This window comes from Cydia strobilella, chromosome 21 (genome assembly GCF_947568885.1).
Source record: "Cydia strobilella chromosome 21, ilCydStro3.1, whole genome shotgun sequence".
In the NCBI taxonomy this organism is placed as follows: Eukaryota; Metazoa; Arthropoda; class Insecta; order Lepidoptera; family Tortricidae; genus Cydia; species Cydia strobilella.
The window spans coordinates 7762576-7786528 of NC_086061.1; the positions used below are offsets into that span (position 1 = coordinate 7762576).

At 47.3% G+C, this 23953-nt stretch overlaps 1 protein-coding gene and 1 long non-coding RNA gene across 2 annotated transcripts in view; one reads left to right on the forward strand and one right to left on the reverse strand.

Moving 5' to 3' along the window:
• Nucleotides 1-23497, reverse strand: part of LOC134751125 (uncharacterized) — a 223790-nt gene extending 200293 nt beyond the window's left edge. The window contains exon 1 of the long non-coding RNA XR_010128607.1: nucleotides 23484-23497. This is a non-coding gene — a long non-coding RNA (uncharacterized LOC134751125). The remainder of the gene's footprint in view (nucleotides 1-23483) is intronic.
• The window catches only part of LOC134751123 (exportin-2), a 28991-nt gene continuing 12386 nt past the window's right edge, over nucleotides 7349-23953 (forward strand). The window contains exons 1-11 of the mRNA XM_063686481.1: nucleotides 7349-7544; nucleotides 8759-8904; nucleotides 9121-9313; nucleotides 9873-10018; nucleotides 10631-10834; nucleotides 11569-11736; nucleotides 11846-11975; nucleotides 12610-12773; nucleotides 13238-13427; nucleotides 21450-21550; nucleotides 22437-22623. Of these exons, the coding sequence (XP_063542551.1) occupies nucleotides 7460-7544; nucleotides 8759-8904; nucleotides 9121-9313; nucleotides 9873-10018; nucleotides 10631-10834; nucleotides 11569-11736; nucleotides 11846-11975; nucleotides 12610-12773; nucleotides 13238-13427; nucleotides 21450-21550; nucleotides 22437-22623 (1714 nt within the window). The 5' untranslated portion in view covers nucleotides 7349-7459. The remainder of the gene's footprint in view (nucleotides 7545-8758; nucleotides 8905-9120; nucleotides 9314-9872; nucleotides 10019-10630; nucleotides 10835-11568; nucleotides 11737-11845; nucleotides 11976-12609; nucleotides 12774-13237; nucleotides 13428-21449; nucleotides 21551-22436; nucleotides 22624-23953) is intronic.

The following is a 23953-nucleotide window of genomic DNA, read 5'->3' on the forward strand; positions in this document are numbered from 1 at the left end:
CAGGGACGTGAACGCTCTGTGATTGGTCAACGCTCGGATGACGTCGCACGCGTGTAAAAATTCTTGATTGCCTTGAGTGTTTTAACTGTTTTATTTGTATTTAGTTAATTTTAGTTATTGTTCCACAGTTTTCTGATATATTCCGATTTATCCGTATATCTAGTAGCACAATATTCATAAGAATCTCAAAATATAGCCGAAATATGTAAAAGCTGATAGCGCAACCTACCAGACAGACGCATTAATGGTTGCACTTTTCTTTAAAGATAATCCGGATTACAATGCTGCGGAACTTAGAAATGTAAAAATAGCTGTGTGAGTATACGTAGAAATTGTTTATTTACGAACATTTCGATTTCGATGATACGAATACGACGACGATATATAGAATACGATGACGAGAATAATATCTCCAAACTGCACTTTAGTTTGAAAAAAAAAAAAGTATGCCTACCTACTAATGCTGAAAGAGCTATGTTATGAGGTTATGTAGTAATACATTAAATACCTAGATCTTGTTTCGTTAAATAACAAAATCCGCTGCTTTAATTACCATATTTATTTACAGTTAAATATTACTTAAATCGAAGTGGTCTTCACACATAAAAACATTTGTATGCGCTAAAATGCTCTTTAGGTCTCTTCGCGCTAGTTTTAACCACATTTTTCTTTTTTTGGGATTCGTTGGAACGGAAACAAACAATTTATCTGAATTTTTTATAGTCGTACTTGAACATTGCGGCACTATACACCATTTATATACCACTTTACAGTGAAATAATCAATTCAATGCACATAAACCATAAGATTTACTAAGGTCGTTGACTGAGTTTACTCGCGTGTGACGTCAAACGTGTCACGTGATTAGCCCCTTTGCAAAAACAGCGTTTAAGGCGCGTTCAAAATAAATAAACTTTAACATTGTTTTTTTATATTTAATACAGGAAATTTCACGGAAATATCAATGTAGTGTAATTATTAAGTCATAAACAATAAATTAAAACCATTTTCAAAAATTTGTCAAATAGCCTATTTAAAGGGGCCCCCACTGACTACCAGTCCGCCTGCAGTCTCAGATCGTATCGGGCGGCCTGCAGTCCTAGACCAATAACGTCCACACACATAAGCGATTATTGCCTGCCGGCACAAAGTGACAGTTCAGTATAGTATGAAAAAATTAGTCCTAATGAAATTCCGCAACATGGCGCGTTTATAGTCAAATTTGAACACTTACAGCTCTAAGCGCTCTACTGCGCGCTGCGGAAGTCGCGGCATTTTTTCTGAAATGGGAAGAACATACAACTTTTTTAGAAATTTGTAAGGCGAGAATGCTCAACCCAATAATACACGTACATCATGGACGCCAATTATTGGGCTGTACATTCTTGGGTTGAGCATTATTTGGCTGTGCATTAGCGGTTCCCCTAAACATGACGGCACTGCAAATCCTGCCAGGTCGGCCAGGCAACGTCGCCAACGTCATAGAGTGGCAACGCCGCACGCAACGTATTTGTACACGACATTTGTGACACACACATACGTAAAATTGATGAAAAAATTACGTTGGTTTATGTATGATTTCTGTATGAAACAAAGTTTTTCTATTAATTTTGCGCAAACGAATATTCGAAAGTAGATAAATGGGTTCACTAATGTTTCACCAAAAAATTATTGACAAATAGTCATTTGACAAACAACGTTTCACCAAATGATCATTTGGCAAACGAGACATTTGACAAAAGTATCACCTTACAAAAACTCACTTAGCAAATGATCAATTAGCAAACACTACGCTTGGTAAATGAGTTAAGTAATAAAATGTCAATTGACCTTTTATCCCACAAAGATAAAAGAACATATGACATGATGTTTGAAATGCTAATGGAATATGGGGGAGAAAACAACATTGTCATCAAGCCAAAAGTATGCATCTTAAATTTTGAAAAAGCCGCCATCTCAAGTTTGCGATCAAATTTTGAAGAACTAATTGTGCATGGTTGCAACTTTCATTTGGGGCAGATTATTTACAGGTAAGTTACAAGATTAGATAGGTATCAGCAAAAATAGTCGTTTCTGGCGCTTCGCCGGCCGCTGCCGCGGCACGCTCGCTTCGCTCGCTCGGCTCGCGCGTAAGTTCGCAGTTCAACCTAACACTCCTCGCTTCGCTCCTCGTCGTACCTAACGGTTTTTTCCATGTTTACTCTAATTGCCTTTTTACGTGACGCATAGTATGCCTAGGTTTTTTCCATTGTGACTAGATGTAATATATTAACTAATACATACACATAACTAATAATACATATACTCCTTTCAGAAAAGTCCAGAGTAGTGGCTTCGCAAAAAAGTATGCACAAGATGGAGATTTCAACAAGGATATCAAATGTCTACTGGCGCTTAGCTGTCTGAAGGAAACGGAGATTCCGCAATATTTTGAAAAACATTTTGAATTGAAAAGGTTTAAAGAAAACTATGTGAGTGGAACTAGTAATGGGCCAGCCAAATATAGTCCAGGATTTTGGAGTTGTAATGAAATGAATAGCATGAAAATACCTAGAACTTCGAACTCTGCCGAAGCGTGGCATCATAAAATTAATCAAATTATTGACAAACATCATCCGGGGGTGTATTTTTTAATTAAAGAACTAATAAAAGAAACTATAAGCAACGAGAGTGCAATTGAACAAAAAATGACAGGTGCTCCTCCAGAAAAAAAGAAAAAAAAAATACGTCTCCAAGGATGAACGGATTGATAGAATATTAATGTTGAAAGACAATTATTCAGAAGCAAATTTATTAAAAGCGATTTCTAGTAATTTAAAATTATAAATGATAATAGAAATCTTAATAAAAAAACGCTTTCTTAATAAATAATTATTTTCGAAATAATGTCTATTTATTTGACCCAGACCATATCTATTATAAGATTTATTAATAAACGAACCACTTGTCAAATAATACATTGTACCAAACGTTTTTAGACCAATAGTAGTTTTTTCTGATAACTCAGTTGCTAAATGTTCATTTAGCCAAATAATTATTTATAAAATGTAAATTTAACTGTTGATCATTTGGAAAAGTGAGTCATTTGTAAAATGACTAGTAGTAAAATGATCAATTGGCGAAACATATTTTTTCAAAACGCTGTTTGTCAAGTGTAATTTTGCCAAATGACTTTTGGTCAAACGGCAGGACACCAGATAAATGAGCAAATATTTGTGTAGTAATAGTGTTTAGTGCCTTAATTAAAGCAGATTGAATTTTGTATGAAAATCGAACCACCTTAAGGTGGGGGATACAATCGCCACCATATATATCGGACCATATATATATGCGTCACAAATATATTAACACATTCTCTATTATCAAAGACGTTAAAGTAATTACATGTTCTATGTTTGAACATTTTGGCCGCTATATCTGATGACAACGTACATTCCTAGTGGAAAACTCACGTTTTTGTAATTAAAGTCCGTAATTCTTCCGTATCTTGTAGTAGTCCTATATGCTTGTATGCTTGGAATGTTTCTTTATGCCAATGTTAAAACAATAAAGCAATATTATTATTATTTTTTTTTTTTTTAATGGCTTTTATTATAATAGCCAGTGTCATGTAATTTGCTGTATAATCATATATAACTAGGATATGTAAAACGCTGATAATAAATCACAAATAAGAAAAAATCGAAAAAAATCAAAAATTGAACGTTGAACCCTCCATCTTGTATCTAAATTCTATATATTATATATATTATTATATATTATTATTATTATTGACAAAAGTCATAAAAACACATTAGGCGGGCCCTGTATCATAAATACAAAATGGTAGGTTACTAAACCAAAGAGGTTAGAATTAAAAGCAGATGATGTTGTATAGTTCGTTACAGAAGCAACGTTATTACGTATATATTTTCACAGAAAAAAGTAAAAAGATTTGCTATGCCGCCTTTTTATTTTTTTTAATTGAAAAACGAAGTGTATTTTTCTGCCGAAAATACGCCAACCTATTTGAGACAGCTAAATAGTCGCAGTACCAACATTATAATAATAAGTACTGATCGTCTGTTTGGCTGTTTAATGAACCTATGCCTTCATTTGATATGACCACTTCAACTTTTAAAAAGTTGGGAACTCGAGAAATAATGGAATGAGGGCTAACGCTCAGAATAATGACTAAAGCAAAGAAGCCGGGCAAAAATAACAGCTTGGTAAAAGATATCGTATTCACAACACGTTATTACTTTTTGTCTATGAGTGAGTGAGACAACAATCCGCAAGTTCTTTCGTTTTTTTCAGTATTGTCATAAGATGAACTGAGGGAAATGTCAAATGGTTCTATGTGGTTCTATAATATAATCCAGCCAAATAAAATATAAGTTCGTTATTTCACAGGTAGGTGTCAACTGTAACAACTTGACATAGTCGTATTATTTTAGTTGAAATATTTCGGGATGTTTCAGCGGTCATCTTGGTTTATTTTAATTATATTCTTGCTATTCCTGAAAGATTGTTGGAAAACGTGTTGAGTTTTTATTTGTAATGGTTTGAAGTTCCCTTTGTGATAATGTCTTGTGTGATCGAGGGCTGTAAATCGCATACAGGAAGAAAAGAAAATACGCACGAACCGATAACCTTTAATCGGTGAGTTTTGTTCAATTTTGAAGAAATTAATTTATAGGACCTGACCCTAAACATAGAAATCGATATATTGTTTATGTAATTATTACTTGCATTCAAGTCTATATAGATTTTTGCATAAATTTTCGAACTTTTCTGCTAAGTATAAAAGGTTATATTTTTGGCATAGTGATGTATCGACCTCAGATTAATAACCTATCGACATTTACAGCTTTCTTATAGTTTGGCCCAGGACTGTCTCATTTTAATTGATGAGTACAGTCAAGGGCATAAATATATATACATTCCCAAAGTCTCAAAAATATGTGTACGCTCAGACAATAAAATCGTGTTCACATATTTTTAAGCCATTTGTCTGGATCGATATTTTTGCCTTCGACTGTACCTACAGTTTTCTTTGTTCTTACTTACTGACAGATTGTGTTTGCCAGACTATAGTTTAATACTAAAAACCGGTCATGTGCGTGTCGGACGCCCGCACCAAGGGGACCGTACTTTTTAGTATTTGATGTTATAGCGGCAACAGAAATACATCATCTGTGAAAATTTCAACTGTCTAGCTATCACGGTTCATGAGATACAGCCTGGTGACAGACAGACGGACAGCGAAGTATTAGTAATAGGGTCCCGTCTTTACCCTTTGGGTACGGAACCCTAATAAAAAAGACATTAATGATCATTGATGAATGTTCCTTTTATTAATATTGTTGGTCACAAAACTCAACTTTTTATTTCAGATTTCCAAAGGACGAGGAATAGGGGATATTACTGCAATGTTCTGCCACCAGAGTGCAGCACTAGCTTTTTTTAGTGCACCGTATCGTAACTTATTCATACTGTACCTTTAACAGGTTTTTGACAAGTTTTCAGGGGACCTACCGGAAAACTCGAATCCGAAATTTCGTTATCTAGCTGCCTCTTTATCGCTCGAATACGCAAGAGTGACAGAGATGTTAGATAACGAAAGTTCGATTTTCTTGTTTCGCGATAGACCCTCAGATTGTGATAGTGGCGCCACCTACGCCGAGTTTCGCGTAATATCCCCTATTATTAAATAAAAAAAATATATTACACGAACGTTTTTTTTTTTTCATTTCCTATTTGGTACAGTCAGCTGCAGAGAAAAGGTACCCCACGTCCATACTAATTTACAGAACTTTGTATGCAGGGGGGGTGCCTTTTCTCTGCAGCTGACTGTACATGACTAGAAACTATACTTAGTCTTTTAGCATTAGAAAAAACGGTAAACCATTTCCACGTGTCTTTTTATTGACAAGTTTTTTTATAAATATAGCAATATTTTACTTATGAAAGCAAAAGTATGTAAATGATCGTATATTATATTTGTTGTGACTTATTTTCAAAGTGTTGTTCGATAAAACGACACGTTAAGATCGCTCGCCTTCTTTCTAATGATAAAAAAACGAGAGGTATAGTTAGACGGTTCTGAGTGGTAGACTGCAAATGAGATAAAAGCTATATTAGGTACATGCATTAATCCTCATATCAGGCGGCTCTTTGATTCCAAGGATTGCATAATTTTTATACTTTTTAATGATTTTTAGAATATGAAAATTATAAAAAGTATAAAAGTTATGCAATCCTTGTATTCCACGCATTTCATTTCATTTCAACGAGCCGCCTGCTACAGATTTCTTGAAATTGCCGCGTTTTTTCAGGTTCAACTTTCATTAGCCAGACTATTATCAATTTGCCAATTTCGTGATTATTCTTTTACACGGCACATAAACTTATGCATAATTTATCGATATAAAAAGTCGACACAGTCACATCCCTAGCAAATTATCAAACTTATGACACCGTACGTAAATGAGAAATAACAAGCATATATGCATCTCTTTTCGGCACATTATCTAATTCGTAAGGAAGTAAAGTACGGGTATACATATTTGCGAAGCGTTTTTGCCCGACTTCTATGCTTTAGTCATTATTCTGAGGGTTCTATCGTGAAACAAGAAAATTTCTTTATCTAATATCTCTGTCACTCCAGCATATTCGAGCGATAAAGAGGCAGATAGCTAATTTTCGGAGTCGCGTTACCCATAGGTAAATATGACATCGATGCATCAAGGCGGTTTGCTATGCCTATGCATCAATATGTCATATTTTATTATCTCTGAAAACTTGTCAAAAACCTGTTAAAGGTACAGTATGTATAAGTTACTCTATGGTTTACTAAGAAGGCTAGTCCTGCACTCTGGTGGCAGAACATTGCAGTAATTTTCCCTATTTATAAAACATAGTGCTCACTCCATAGGTACCTATTGGAATACCTACATCAGATCAAATCAGATGTTACCAAAACGATATTATTTTTGTAGTTTACATCTAGCGTCAAGTAGCGGAACTATAGTTGGTCAAACCAAATTGGCAGCAATTGGCAGTAAATAAGAACCAAAAACACTATACTCATCCTTTTCTTTTGGGTGCTAGTACTAGTGTAAGACAAAGATAGTATGATTCACTCTGTCTATGATTGAAATGAGACAGTCCTTTGACAAACTATATCAGTACTGCTACTCGACACTAGATGTCCCCAGTGTGGCCGTATGAAAATGTCGAATCAACGCGATAATTAATGCGTTTTCCGTTAGTGTGGCCCCAGCATTACATGGTAGTATTATATTCTTTGATGGTAACACTGACCCAATATTAAAAAAAGTTATAAAAGTCAGTTGAATGAATCCGTTGATGACAGAAGTGTAGTTTCAGTAAACGTGATTTCAAATTTTATGATAAAAACAACAAAAATATCAAGGGCACCTTAGTTAACATCAATAACATCTCGTATTAAACCAAGATGGAAGTAACCGACGAGAATCTGGCTACCTTAGCAAACTACTTGCATCAAACTCTGAATCCTGATCCTAACGTGCGGCGACCCGGTAAGTGGAAAAGTAATTGTTTTACGCGTTATTTCTGTTCGCAATCTAGATTTCTAGCCAAAACTATGACTATAAACCTAACCTATAGGTCATAACCGGTGAAACCAAGGCTAAAACTGGTTGCAGAATGTTGTTTTCGTTTGCACTACAGGCATCTTGTGTTTGTCGTCTTTGTTAAGCATATTAACCAAACTTTTAGTTGTAATACTCTGTTTTATTCGCATTTACGTATTATTTGTTACATTTCCGTGACGTAAAATTCATACATGTGTTTTCAAATCAAAAACAATGTGGGCCTGGTATATATTATTTTGAGTTTAGCGAGAATGACATCATAACATATTCTTCTGCAATTACTTACACAGTACACTCACAGCATGTGCTAGGGTAACCAAACACTGTTTAGACAGAACTAGGTTTAAAAATGAGATACATGTACTTTGGGTTAGCTATATTTTCCATCTCAAGAATAACAGAAATACAGCAAGAAAGTAACATATGCATAATAAATAGGTACATAATATTTATACACCAAAAACAGGTGACAAGCAACCATCAAACTCAACCTTTTGTCAGAGTATGATAAGGATCCTGACTGAATTTTACTCATCTTTTTGCATTTTTATCAAGAATGTTATTTTCAGCATTTATACCTACAGCACAACCAAGGTGGTGGCGGTCATGGCTCTGTGATCTCAGGAATCCCCATGGCGCCACCATATTAGATAAACTGAATCTACAACTGACAATAAAGTCCCTTTTTATAGAAAATACAACACCTTAACTTAGTATGGGTTAAGACTTGAGTCCTCGGTTTTTCAATCTTACAATTAAGTTGAAACTCAAGGTCTTTTTATTCTTTGGTAGAGGATAGAGATACTTTTCAGAGAACTATATTTATTTTGAAAAAAAAAAACAAAAATTTGTTATATATCAAATTCTTGAAAAAAAGAGATGAGTTCTTCAAAATTAGACTCAAAACTCTTTCCTACCAAAACTAGACTGACTCTTGTAATGCCTTGATCACACATACCAAGTACAGTGGCGATAGAGTTCTGTCAGCCAAGTAAAGCTCACAAGCTTTTAGCTCACAAAGTACACGCAAACCGAGCACTTGGGCACTCTCTTGTCACTGTATTTGGTATGTGTGATCAAGGCATAAGTCCTTAACATGGCATGGCATTTAACTAATTCAAAGCTTTACTTCTTTCTAGCGGAGAAGTTTTTGGAGAGTGTGGAAGTGAACCAGAACTATGCCATCCTGCTGTTACATCTGGTGGACAAGGAGACAGTGGACAGCACCATCCGGGTTGCCGCTGCCATCGCCTTCAAGAACTACATCAAGAGGAACTGGCCTGTGGTATGTTTTAATTGCAACATGTCACCTGTAGTTGCACACTCCATATCACTACACCTAATAAAACAAAGTCTGATTCTGTCAAACTACCAAATCTGCTCACAAAATTTCGGAGTCGGTGGAGAAATGCGATTTGCAAAGGAAATCAGGACATAGAAAGCATTTTTGCCCAAGCTGAAACGGAGACCTTTGCTAACACTTGGTCAATTAACTTTTCAGGAAGAAGACAGCACTGACAAGATCCACGCTTCAGACCGAGCCACAATCAAGACCCTCATTGTCTCCCTCATGCTGAAGTCCCCGGAATCGATACAGCGGCAGTTCAGCGATGCCGTCTCCATCATTGGCAAGTGCGACTTCCCGGAGAAGTGGCCAGGGCTCATTCCGGAGATGGTTGAGAAGTTTGCGACAGGTAACATTAGATTATCATACTATAATAAAAATAAAATAAAAATAGCCTTTATTTCTGAAGTTTTGTAACAATCTACTTAAAAATATACCTTATTTTTCTTTATAATTATATATATATTACTATTTACTATTTTCTAGTTCCCATCGACAACTCATACTATACCCCGTTTTTATTAAGATTAGAATTCTTCTAACCTCATAAGTAGTCTTGTTCCTTGTCGTATCCTCATGGCTGAGGGATGTGACGAATGTGGACACTCTTCACCAGTGCTCTCCAAGTAGCAAGCAAAAGTAGTGGTAATTAACTTATTCTTCCGAAATGCTATTGCTATGATATCTAATATTGCGGTACAATAATATGTTAACAACACAATAATTCAGTGCAGTTATGCAGATTTCATTAAAGAGGAAAAAAGTTAACACTACTATTAAGGTTATAAATTTTCTAATCTGAAAAAAAAAATCGGATTATAGAGTCAGGGATCCGTTTACAAACATTTTGATAGAGTAGTGTCCTCACTATTTTACAAAGTTAACTTAAGTTTAACTTATCATTACAGGCGACTTCCACGTGATAAATGGCATTCTTCGCACGGCGCACTCTCTGTTCCGTCGTTACAGGATCGAGTTCAAGTCGCAGAAACTGTGGGAGGAAATCAAACATGTGTTGGACAACTTTGCTAAACCGCTCACTGACTTGTTCGTTGTAAGTATTTAAAGCCCGACCAGAAACCTATAGCTTCAATTTAAAATAAACCTTATCGACTAGCGACAATGTGGTACCTTTTGGTTGAAAACGTCACGTATATGATCATTGTCAAGAGGGTGCGGTTATTCTCATGTATGTGGTGATAGTTCAGTTTAGTATGAAAAATTTAGTTCCAATGAAATTCCGCAATATGGCGCGTGATGTTATATTACTGTCATTACTGGTCAGGCTTTACATTATTTGGTAGCTTGTGTTTTTCACATTTTATACTAGGGACTCTGTGAGCTCTAGACCTCGCGATACCCTCCTTAAAAAAATGATACTGTTAATGTATGTTGAAAAAGGTTATATTCAAAATACGTGCTTCGTTGAATCATTATCACAGCGACCTAACAATGGCATAGACGCTACTGGCGCTTAAGTCCTTTATGCCAATTTCCGGCATTAAGAACTTCTACCAAAAAACCAAACGATATTGCTCACAAAATTTCACAAGAATTGGTTTAAAAATACCTGCAGAGAACATCCGGACTTATGAAAACAAAATGCCCGAGTTAAAACGGAGACCTTCACTACCGCTCGGTCGACTAACTACAACCTCTTTTTCAGGCAACCATAGACCTAACAACAAAGCACGCAGACAACCAACAAGCCCTCCGAGTAATCTACGGCTCCCTAGTGCTCATCTGCAAGGTCTTCTATTCCCTCAACTACCAAGACCTGCCAGAGTTCTTTGAAGACAACATGCCTATCTGGATGCCGAACCTGCTGAACCTGCTGCAAGTCAAAGTGTCGTGTTTGGAAGATGATGGTGTAAGTATATTATGTAATACACTCCCACCGAAATCGCCCACCTAGGGCTACGTACTTTCTAGTATTTGTTGTTACAGCGGCAACAAAAATACATCATCTGTGAAAATTTCAACTGTCTAGGTATCACGGTTCATAAGATACAGCCAGGTGACAAACAGAGAGACAGACAGACAGAGGAGTCTTAGTAATAGGGTCCCGTTTTTACCCTTTGGGTACGGAACCCTAAAAACCCCATATTCATTAGGCGGGTCCACATAGAACGAACCGCCTCGCGAGGAAATTGCCGCGTGAAACAGCTCGGTCTGTGTAGACGTATCTCGGCCGCATTGCCTCGGGCGATTTCCTCGCGGGGCGGTTCTTTCTGTGTGGCGGGTCCATGCCATGTCATGTTTCTGTAAAGAAAAAAACAATTTATCTACAGTAAACAACTATATTCTTAACAAAAACATACATACACACCCCAGATGTACATACTAACCCCGTAGTTTGTAAGTTCTACTAATAAAAATAATTGTGTGTCCATGTGTTTTACGCAATAAAAATATTAGAATAGAATAGAATAGAATAATATTTATTCAGGCAACACATCATTATTACAATACAAAGATACATTAACAACAACAAGAAAGAAAAAAAAACAAAAGTGAAAAATACAAAACTAACAGATAAAGATGTGAGGCTGAAATGGTCTGAAATGATATTCATTCATTCATTCAAAAATATATTTCTCCTAGGACGAAGACCGGCCAGGTGTGATGCAAGATCTTCGTTGCGAAGTATGCGAGTGTGCGGCCTTGTATGCTCTGAAATACGAAGAAGAATTTGCACCGCACGCTCCTGGTTTTGTCACGGCGGTGTGGCATGTGCTACTGGCTACAGGACCTCAGGCCAAATATGACGCAGTGAGTAATTAAATTTATAAATATGTCAACTCGACAAAATCAGTTTTGTATAAGGATGGTATTCCATCTGTCCAATATCTTGGTCCAATGTTTAATTTTCTTTTTGCAGCTGGTATCAAACGCCCTCACATTCCTGGCCAAGATAGCAGAGAAGAACAGCTACAAGAGTCTCTTCGAAGACCCGGCGACCCTCAGCAGCATCTGCGAGAAAGTGGTCATCCCTAACATGGAGTTCAGAGGTTGGTTTCCTTTACCATTTTAACCGACTTCAAAAATTGAGGTTCTCAGTTTGTCAGAAACTTATTTTTACAAGCTTTTATTTAACTTGCTCTGTTAGTATGTTAGTTAGTGTGGGTCAAATCTTGGAAGCTAAATTTGACCCACTTCTCAATTTCCGATTGAGATGAAAATTTTCATGGCGGGTGATAATGCAATATTATGGTACCATCGAGCTGACATGATGATGGAGGCAGGAAGTGGTAATGAAACAACGCAACCTAATTGTGTAAGGGTTTGTTAGAACTGTCTCAATGAGTACTAGTTGCCTGTGGTAAAAAAAAGTACAGTCAGCGATAAAAGCTCATACCAAAAATGATATTTTTGGCATAAACTTATTTTTAATGCTTGTATGTTTACCGGTTACTCGAAAACTATTACTATGGACTGATTTCGAAATTTATTTTCTTTTTGTTTTTCGAAAGGGTATGCTTTCTAGTTTGTACCAAAATCTTCAAGTCAGGATCTGATGACGGGATCCTGAAAAAATTGAGGGAACTCTTCTAACATTATAGGCACACTTATTTTTCATTATCAGGACAATATATATCGCCCCCTAACATCAAATTAGGTTCTTAAATCATTTTTTCTATATAGAATCCGATATGGAGCTCTTCGAAGACAACCCAGAAGAATATGTACGGAGAGATATAGAAGGTTCAGACGTGGACACTAGACGTAGAGCCGCCTGCGACCTAGTACGAACACTAGCTCAGCATTATGAAGAGAAGATGATGAACATTTTTGGCCAATATGTGCAGGTATGAACTCTATACTCATGAGAATAAGGGCCAGTTTAGAATAAAGCTCAGACGTGGATACTAGATGTAGTATCGCGACTGAGTAATGAGTCAGGACCCTAGCTCAACAATATGAGGAGAAAATGATAAATATCGTTGGGCAATATGTGCATCTGTGCAGCTTAGAGTAAATCCTAAATACAACATGTTAAGGGCTAGTTTAAGACATAGAAGGCGTGGATACTAGATGAATCGTCGTGATTTACACATGCTAGCTCAGGATGACTTTTAGCCCGCGCACGGTTACTTTTGCCCAGAAAGGAAGCGGAATTGTTAAATCCTAGGCATCGAGTCAAGTTTTTTTAATCTGCGCCTGTCAAAGATTAAGCGCTTTTTAGGATAACCTCGAAGAGCCCCATCTTGTAGTAAAATTAGACAATACAACTGTTTATTTGTGAATTATCAGACAAATTTGTTTGTTCCAGCTAATGTTAGCGAAGTACGGGTCGCAAGGAGCCTCCGCCTGGCGCGGGAAGGACGCCGCCATGTACCTGGTGACGTCACTGGCGTCGCGGGGCTCCACGCAGGCCAGCGGCGTCACGCGCGCCTCGCCGCTCGTCGACCTGCTGCACTTCGCCACCGAGCACGCCGCGCCCGAGCTGGCTAGGCCCGATGGTAATGTACCCGGTGACGTCACTAGCGTCGCGGGGCTCCACGCAGGCCAGCGGCGTCACGCGCGCCTCGCCGCTCGTCGACCTGCTGCACTTCGCCACCGAGCACGCCGCGCCCGAGCTGGCTAGGCCCGATGGTAATGTACCCGGTGACGTCACTAGCGTCGCGGGGCTCCACGCAGGCCAGCGGCGTCACGCGCGCCTCGCCGCTCGTCGACCTGCTGCACTTCGCCACCGAGCACGCCGCGCCCGAGCTGGCTAGGCCCGATGGTAATGTACCCGGTGACGTCACTAGCGTCGCGGGGCTCCACGCAGGCCAGCGGCGTCACGCGCGCCTCGCCGCTCGTCGACCTGCTGCACTTCGCCACCGAGCACGCCGCGCCCGAGCTGGCTAGGCCCGATGGTAATGTACCCGGTGACGTCACTAGCGTCGCGGGGCTCCACGCAGGCCAGCGGCGTCACGCGCGCCTCGCCGCTCGTCGACCTGCTGCACTTCGCCACCGAGCACGCCGCGCCCGAGCTGGCTAGGCCCGATGGTAATGTACCCGGTGACGTCACTAGCGTCGCGGGGCTCCACGCAGGCCAGCGGCGTCACGCGCGCCTCGCCGCTCGTCGACCTGCTGCACTTCGCCACCGAGCACGCCGCGCCCGAGCTGGCTAGGCCCGATGGTAATGTACCCGGTGACGTCACTAGCGTCGCGGGGCTCCACGCAGGCCAGCGGCGTCACGCGCGCCTCGCCGCTCGTCGACCTGCTGCACTTCGCCACCGAGCACGCCGCGCCCGAGCTGGCTAGGCCCGATGGTAATGTACCCGGTGACGTCACTAGCGTCGCGGGGCTCCACGCAGGCCAGCGGCGTCACGCGCGCCTCGCCGCTCGTCGACCTGCTGCACTTCGCCACCGAGCACGCCGCGCCCGAGCTGGCTAGGCCCGATGGTAATGTACCCGGTGACGTCACTAGCGTCGCGGGGCTCCACGCAGGCCAGCGGCGTCACGCGCGCCTCGCCGCTCGTCGACCTGCTGCACTTCGCCACCGAGCACGCCGCGCCCGAGCTGGCTAGGCCCGATGGTAATGTACCCGGTGACGTCACTAGCGTCGCGGGGCTCCACGCAGGCCAGCGGCGTCACGCGCGCCTCGCCGCTCGTCGACCTGCTGCACTTCGCCACCGAGCACGCCGCGCCCGAGCTGGCTAGGCCCGATGGTAATGTACCCGGTGACGTCACTAGCGTCGCGGGGCTCCACGCAGGCCAGCGGCGTCACGCGCGCCTCGCCGCTCGTCGACCTGCTGCACTTCGCCACCGAGCACGCCGCGCCCGAGCTGGCTAGGCCCGATGGTAATGTACCCGGTGACGTCACTAGCGTCGCGGGGCTCCACGCAGGCCAGCGGCGTCACGCGCGCCTCGCCGCTCGTCGACCTGCTGCACTTCGCCACCGAGCACGCCGCGCCCGAGCTGGCTAGGCCCGATGGTAATGTACCCGGTGACGTCACTAGCGTCGCGGGGCTCCACGCAGGCCAGCGGCGTCACGCGCGCCTCGCCGCTCGTCGACCTGCTGCACTTCGCCACCGAGCACGCCGCGCCCGAGCTGGCTAGGCCCGATGGTAATGTACCCGGTGACGTCACTAGCGTCGCGGGGCTCCACGCAGGCCAGCGGCGTCACGCGCGCCTCGCCGCTCGTCGACCTGCTGCACTTCGCCACCGAGCACGCCGCGCCCGAGCTGGCTAGGCCCGATGTTAATGTACCCGGTGACGTCACTAGCGTCGCGGGGCTCCACGCAGGCCAGCGGCGTCACGCGCGCCTCGCCGCTCGTCGACCTGCTGCACTTCGCCACCGAGCACGCCGCGCCCGAGCTGGCTAGGCCCGATGGTAATGTACCCGGTGACGTCACTAGCGTCGCGGGGCTCCACGCAGGCCAGCGGCGTCACGCGCGCCTCGCCGCTCGTCGACCTGCTGCACTTCGCCACCGAGCACGCCGCGCCCGAGCTGGCTAGGCCCGATGGTAATGTACCCGGTGACGTCACTAGCGTCGCGGGGCTCCACGCAGGCCAGCGGCGTCACGCGCGCCTCGCCGCTCGTCGACCTGCTGCACTTCGCCACCGAGCACGCCGCGCCCGAGCTGGCTAGGCCCGATGGTAATGTACCCGGTGACGTCACTAGCGTCTCGGGGCTCCACGCAGGCCAGCGGCGTCACGCGCGCCTCGCCGCTCGTCGACCTGCTGCACTTCGCCACCGAGCACGCCGCGCCCGAGCTGGCTAGGCCCGATGGTAATGTACCCGGTGACGTCACTAGCGTCGCGGGGCTCCACGCAGGCCAGCGGCGTCACGCGCGCCTCGCCGCTCGTCGACCTGCTGCACTTCGCCACCGAGCACGCCGCGCCCGAGCTGGCTAGGCCCGATGGTAATGTTCCCGGTGACGTCACTAGCGTCGCGGGGCTCCACGCAGGCCAGCGGCGTCACGCGCGCCTCGCCGCTCGTCGACCTGCTGCACTTCGCCACCGAGCACGCCGCGCCCGAGCTGGCTAGGCCCGATGGTAATGTACCCGGTGACGTCACTAGCGTCGCGGGGCTCCACGCAGGCCAGCGGCGTCACGCGCGCCTCGCCGCTCGTCGACCTGCTGCACTTCGCCACCGAGCACGCCGCGCCCGAGCTGGCTAGGCCCGATGGTAATGTACCCGGTGACGTCACTAGCGTCGCGGGGCTCCACGCAGGCCAGCGGCGTCACGCGCGCCTCGCCGCTCGTCGACCTGCTGCACTTCGCCACCGAGCACGCCGCGCCCGAGCTGGCTAGGCCCGATGGTAATGTACCCGGTGACGTCACTAGCGTCGCGGGGCTCCACGCAGGCCAGCGGCGTCACGCGCGCCTCGCCGCTCGTCGACCTGCTGCACTTCGCCACCGAGCACGCCGCGCCCGAGCTGGCTAGGCCCGATGGTAATGTACCCGGTGACGTCACTAGCGTCGCGGGGCTCCACGCAGGCCAGCGGCGTCACGCGCGCCTCGCCGCTCGTCGACCTGCTGCACTTCGCCACCGAGCACGCCGCGCCCGAGCTGGCTAGGCCCGATGGTAATGTACCCGGTGACGTCACTAGCGTCGCGGGGCTCCACGCAGGCCAGCGGCGTCACGCGCGCCTCGCCGCTCGTCGACCTGCTGCACTTCGCCACCGAGCACGCCGCGCCCGAGCTGGCTAGGCCCGATGGTAATGTACCCGGTGACGTCACTAGCGTCGCGGGGCTCCACGCAGGCCAGCGGCGTCACGCGCGCCTCGCCGCTCGTCGACCTGCTGCACTTCGCCACCGAGCACGCCGCGCCCGAGCTGGCTAGGCCCGATGGTAATGTACCCGGTGACGTCACTAGCGTCGCGGGGCTCCACGCAGGCCAGCGGCGTCACGCGCGCCTCGCCGCTCGTCGACCTGCTGCACTTCGCCACCGAGCACGCCGCGCCCGAGCTGGCTAGGCCCGATGGTAATGTACCCGGTGACGTCACTAGCGTCGCGGGGCTCCACGCAGGCCAGCGGCGTCACGCGCGCCTCGCCGCTCGTCGACCTGCTGCACTTCGCCACCGAGCACGCCGCGCCCGAGCTGGCTAGGCCCGATGGTAATGTACCCGGTGACGTCACTAGCGTCGCGGGGCTCCACGCAGGCCAGCGGCGTCACGCGCGCCTCGCCGCTCGTCGACCTGCTGCACTTCGCCACCGAGCACGCCGCGCCCGAGCTGGCTAGGCCCGATGGTAATGTACCCGGTGACGTCACTAGCGTCGCGGGGCTCCACGCAGGCCAGCGGCGTCACGCGCGCCTCGCCGCTCGTCGACCTGCTGCACTTCGCCACCGAGCACGCCGCGCCCGAGCTGGCTAGGCCCGATGGTAATGTTCCCGGTGACGTCACTAGCGTCGCGGGGCTCCACGCAGGCCAGCGGCGTCACGCGCGCCTCGCCGCTCGTCGACCTGCTGCACTTCGCCACCGAGCACGCCGCGCCCGAGCTGGCTAGGCCCGATGGTAATGTACCCGGTGACGTCACTAGCGTCGCGGGGCTCCACGCAGGCCAGCGGCGTCACGCGCGCCTCGCCGCTCGTCGACCTGCTGCACTTCGCCACCGAGCACGCCGCGCCCGAGCTGGCTAGGCCCGATGGTAATGTACCCGGTGACGTCACTAGCGTCGCGGGGCTCCACGCAGGCCAGCGGCGTCACGCGCGCCTCGCCGCTCGTCGACCTGCTGCACTTCGCCACCGAGCACGCCGCGCCCGAGCTGGCTAGGCCCGATGGTAATGTACCCGGTGACGTCACTAGCGTCGCGGGGCTCCACGCAGGCCAGCGGCGTCACGCGCGCCTCGCCGCTCGTCGACCTGCTGCACTTCGCCACCGAGCACGCCGCGCCCGAGCTGGCTAGGCCCGATGGTAATGTACCCGGTGACGTCACTAGCGTCGCGGGGCTCCACGCAGGCCAGCGGCGTCACGCGCGCCTCGCCGCTCGTCGACCTGCTGCACTTCGCCACCGAGCACGCCGCGCCCGAGCTGGCTAGGCCCGATGGTAATGTACCCGGTGACGTCACTAGCGTCGCGGGGCTCCACGCAGGCCAGCGGCGTCACGCGCGCCTCGCCGCTCGTCGACCTGCTGCACTTCGCCACCGAGCACGCCGCGCCCGAGCTGGCTAGGCCCGATGGTAATGTACCCGGTGACGTCACTAGCGTCGCGGGGCTCCACGCAGGCCAGCGGCGTCACGCGCGCCTCGCCGCTCGTCGACCTGCTGCACTTCGCCACCGAGCACGCCGCGCCCGAGCTGGCTAGGCCCGATGGTAATGTACCCGGTGACGTCACTAGCGTCGCGGGGCTCCACGCAGGCCAGCGGCGTCACGCGCGCCTCGCCGCTCGTCGACCTGCTGCACTTCGCCACCGAGCACGCCGCGCCCGAGCTGGCTAGGCCCGATGGTAATGTACCCGGTGACGTCACTAGCGTCGCGGGGCTCCACGCAGGCCAGCGGCGTCACGCGCGCCTCGCCGCTCGTCGACCTGCTGCACTTCGCCACCGAGCACGCCGCGCCCGAGCTGGCTAGGCCCGATGGTAATGTACCCGGTGACGTCACTAGCGTCGCGGGGCTCCACGCAGGCCAGCGGCGTCACGCGCGCCTTGCCGCTCGTCGACCTGCTGCACTTCGCCACCGAGCACGCCGCGCCCGAGCTGGCTAGGCCCGATGGTAATGTACCCGGTGACGTCACTAGCGTCGCGGGGCTCCACGCAGGCCAGCGGCGTCACGCGCGCCTCGCCGCTCGTCGACCTGCTGCACTTCGCCACCGAGCACGCCGCGCCCGAGCTGGCTAGGCCCGATGGTAATGTACCCGGTGACGTCACTAGCGTCGCGGGGCTCCACGCAGGCCAGCGGCGTCACGCGCGCCTCGCCGCTCGTCGACCTGCTGCACTTCGCCACCGAGCACGCCGCGCCCGAGCTGGCTAGGCCCGATGGTAATGTACCCGGTGACGTCACTAGCGTCGCGGGGCTCCACGCAGGCCAGCGGCGTCACGCGCGCCTCGCCGCTCGTCGACCTGCTGCACTTCGCCACCGAGCACGCCGCGCCCGAGCTGGCTAGGCCCGATGGTAATGTACCCGGTGACGTCACTAGCGTCGCGGGGCTCCACGCAGGCCAGCGGCGTCACGCGGGGCTCCACGCAGGCCAGCGGCGTCACGCGCGCCTCGCCGCTCGTCGACCTGCTGCACTTCGCCACCGAGCACGCCGCGCCCGAGCTGGCTAGGCCCGATGGTAATGTACCCGGTGACGTCACTAGCGTCGCGGGGCTCCACGCAGGCCAGCGGCGTCACGCGCGCCTCGCCGCTCGTCGACCTGCTGCACTTCGCCACCGAGCACGCCGCGCCCGAGCTGGCTAGGCCCGATGGTAATGTACCCGGTGACGTCACTAGCGTCGCGGGGCTCCACGCAGGCCAGCGGCGTCACGCGGGGCTCCACGCAGGCCAGCGGCGTCACGCGCGCCTCGCCGCTCGTCGACCTGCTGCACTTCGCCACCGAGCACGCCGCGCCCGAGCTGGCTAGGCCCGATGGTAATGTACCCGGTGACGTCACTAGCGTCGCGGGGCTCCACGCAGGCCAGCGGCGTCACGCGCGCCTCGCCGCTCGTCGACCTGCTGCACTTCGCCACCGAGCACGCCGCGCCCGAGCTGGCTAGGCCCGATGGTAATGTACCCGGTGACGTCACTAGCGTCGCGGGGCTCCACGCAGGCCAGCGGCGTCACGCGCGCCTCGCCGCTCGTCGACCTGCTGCACTTCGCCACCGAGCACGCCGCGCCCGAGCTGGCTAGGCCCGATGGTAATGTTCCCGGTGACGTCACTAGCGTCGCGGGGCTCCACGCAGGCCAGCGGCGTCACGCGCGCCTCGCCGCTCGTCGACCTGCTGCACTTCGCCACCGAGCACGCCGCGCCCGAGCTGGCTAGGCCCGATGGTAATGTACCCGGTGACGTCACTAGCGTCGCGGGGCTCCACGCAGGCCAGCGGCGTCACGCGCGCCTCGCCGCTCGTCGACCTGCTGCACTTCGCCACCGAGCACGCCGCGCCCGAGCTGGCTAGGCCCGATGGTAATGTACCCGGTGACGTCACTAGCGTCGCGGGGCTCCACGCAGGCCAGCGGCGTCACGCGCGCCTCGCCGCTCGTCGACCTGCTGCACTTCGCCACCGAGCACGCCGCGCCCAAGCTGGCTAGGCCCGATGGTAATGTACCCGGTGACGTCACTAGCGTCGCGGGGCTCCACGCAGGCCAGCGGCGTCACGCGCGCCTCGCCGCTCGTCGACCTGCTGCACTTCGCCACCGAGCACGCCGCGCCCGAGCTGGCTAGGCCCGATGGTAATGTACCCGGTGACGTCACTAGCGTCGCGGGGCTCCACGCTGACTAGACCGGATGGTAATACAAAACCATTCAACTTGACATAAGGCTGCCTGTCCACTGGAGCGGAGCGATCACCAACATAATAACCACCAATAGCGCAAAGAGGAGTGGAGATTTTATACAATTCTATTGGTGGATTTTTCCTCGCTCACCTCTCTGCCGCTCATGTGGACAGGCGGCCTATATCCTCATACATTATGTATAGAAATTCAAATACTATTTTGCACTCAATAAAAGAATATAATACAAAATGAAAACAACAACACCAGTAGAGGTAAACAACAGGTTGTCTTATCGCTAAAAAGCTTTAGGTAGCGTAAATTAATAAATTTACACATATCATTACATAATATTGTCTTCGGTTACCGCGATAGTTACTCATGAAATAAAATTATGAAAACGGATTATATCGCGTATATTGAATTTATAATACATCCCGACGTTTCGAACCCTTTACATTATAAATTCAATATACGCGATATAATCCGTTTTCATAGTTTTATTTCATATCATTACATGTTGAAAATTCAATGAGAAAAATCTATGACAAAATAAACAATTTTATTTCCTTTGTAATGCAGTGTTTTACAACTTTTTTGCAAAATGCAATCTGGCATGAAAATCATTGAAGTTCGAAGTTTCCTTTTTTTCACCGTAGTCGGATGAACACATAAATGTAATGCATTATTGTTTACCATCGTATTTTCTCGGAAACGTTCGTATTTGTCATGCTATTTCAGTCAACCTCAGTACTTTTTGTACCGAGACTGACTGAAATAGCAAGACACGTTCGTACGTTTACGTGAAAAAACGATGGAAAATAATTATAAATAAATAAAATATCTTTATTTCAGAACATTCAAGATTCCATACAATATTGTTAGTACCATCGTTATAGCTATGTGTTAGTAAATACATTAAAAATAAAAACAAAACTTTCAACAATAAAATCAAAATCCAATAAATTTAAATAATGAATACAATAATAATAATTAATATGTCAAATTCAGAATAATATAGACTAAAAAACTATGCTCTATACACTTGAGTAGCGGAAATCAATCAAATATTTTTTTTATTGATCCCTTAATGCTATGATATGACTAACCTTAAATTTTCTATTTATTTATTTGCAGTAAACGAGCTGCCGGTGCTAAAAGCGGATGCCATCAAATACCTGATGACGTTCAGGTCTCTCCTGCCGAAGGAACTGCTGGTCAATGCCTTCCCTCTGCTGGTGAGTCACGATATATTACCATACTCCGGGGTTTGGGTGCGGGATTGTTTTACACAAGCCAAAAAATAGGTTAAAACTGTAATAAGAGCAGAACATGTAACATTTGTACTTTTGCCCCCGGGACTGGCGAGAACCGGGAATGCCCGGCTCCGGGGCTGATTTAGTAACGAAGATCAGTACCAAGGGGACACCCTAACAACTGTTACCGTGCGTCAAAGGTTATTTTTGGTAATTAAAGAGTTTAAACAATCTATACGCATATGAATTAATTCCATTCATAAAGCGGGTATGCAACTATGCACTTTTGCAGCTGGGCGTACACCGTCGGTCATCGTGGCTACGCTTTCTAACAAGAAATTACACGATAGTTGATAAGTGAACGCTAAAAATTGTTTTAGACGCACGATTACAGTTAGGGTCTCTCCTGTACTGATTTTCTATACAAAATCAGTTTCGGAACCGGAAATTCCCGGTTTTCGTCACGACTCGAGGTTGGCATTTAAAGGGTTTTAAAACGTAAATTTTCCTTGCTTGCCTTTTAAGTCATTAGTCTAGTTCTAAATATATAAGATTAGCCAGACTAGGGCCCATTTCTCAAAAGCTTGTAACTTGTAATACAAGCGGAAGTCCCTTTTTGACAGCTTTTGTTAGAAAGGGACTTCCACTTGTATTACAAGCTACAAGCCTTTGAGAAACGGGCCCCACGCCTTAAATTATCTCCATACAAAATTTCACCTAAATGAGTTCAGCGGTTTTAGCGTGAAGAGGTAACAGACAGACAGACATAGTTACTTTCACATTTATAATAAGTAGGGATAAAGGGGTAGAGATAAGTTATTTCGATGGTTGAGTTATTGCATCCTTAACCTAACTCAATGCATTCCAGATTGAACACATAAAAGCACGCGGCGTCGTCTGCACATACTCCGCCTGCTGTATAGAGAAGCTCATCGGAGGTGGAATGATCACCAAACCGTCGTTAGAACCACACGCTGCTGCGTTACTTACGACGCTATTCGCAGCGTTAGGCGACCATGCTTCACCTGAGCAACATAATGAATATGTCATGAAAGGTAAGCACCAACTATACTGTCAATTTACATACTGTATAGTTTTCACATCGCTTGCTATGTAGGGAAACTCATTTGAGGTGAAATGATCACCAAACCGGCGTTAGAACCACACGCTGCTGCGTTACTCACGACGCTATTCTCAGCGTTAGGTGACCATGCCTCACCTGATCAACATAATGAATATATACTATTGATTAATAGACTATATATTGGTAAATCAAGCAGTACTTCAATCCCTAATGATTTAGATATCAACCTCCTAAATTTGCACTTTTCTTCTCCTGCTCTTTTCAGCGGTCCAGTTAAGGCTGAAACTCTTACTCGTCTTTCTTCTTCTCCAACTCCAAGCTTTTCCCCCTTTTCTTTTACGCCAGTCACTAACAGCGATGTCGAGAAGAATATCCGGTACATTTCTTCGAATGCCGTTGGTGTCGACTGTGTGGGCCGTCACATGATCATTCCGCTTCTCGACCTTCTTGTCCCTATCATAACTAGCATCTTTAACTCTTCCATCTCTTCTTCTTCTTTTCCTAAAATTTGGAAACATGCTGATGTAATTCCGATTCCTAAAAAATCAAATCCGTCTTCCTTCCCTGACTTTAGGCCTATTTCTATCTTACCATTTCTTTCCAAAGACTGTCTGTCTAGTGCACTATCAACTTACTTCGTTTTTAAATAGAAACTCTCTCCTTAATCCATTTCAGTCTGGTTTCCGATCTGGTTGCAGCACGGTCACCGCTCTAGTTAAAATTACAGACGACATCCGTTTAGGAATGGATAACGGAAAGCTAACGCATTTGCACTTTGCACAACGCATTGAATACTGTAGACTTCGATATACTGTTAGGGGTGCTAGGTACTCTCAATATATCTCCTGATGCGATTAGGTGGTTTCGCAGTTACTTGGAAGGTCGTCGGCAACGTATTAAAATAGACGACGTTCGTTCATCGTGGTGCAACACGCTAGCTGGCGTCCTGCAGGGTGGCGTGTTGTCTCCCCTTCTCTTTTCCATCTTCATCAATTTTATTTCTCTTAACCTCCTTTCTTCTTATCATTTGTATGCCGACGACCTCCAAATTTACTCTCAGTGCCCAATTGCGGATCTACCTTCTCTGATTCTTACCACCAACTCTGATTTAGAGCGCATTTTGCACTGGAGTTCTTGCTATGGAATTAGAGTTAATCCTACGAAGACCCAAGCTATTATTATTGGTAACCCTAAGAACATAGCTAAGGTGAATTTTGAGAGTCTGCCTCCTATTTTATTCGATGGGGTCCAGATCCCGTACTCGGCCCAAGTAAAGAATCTGGGCGTGATTATGGATCGTA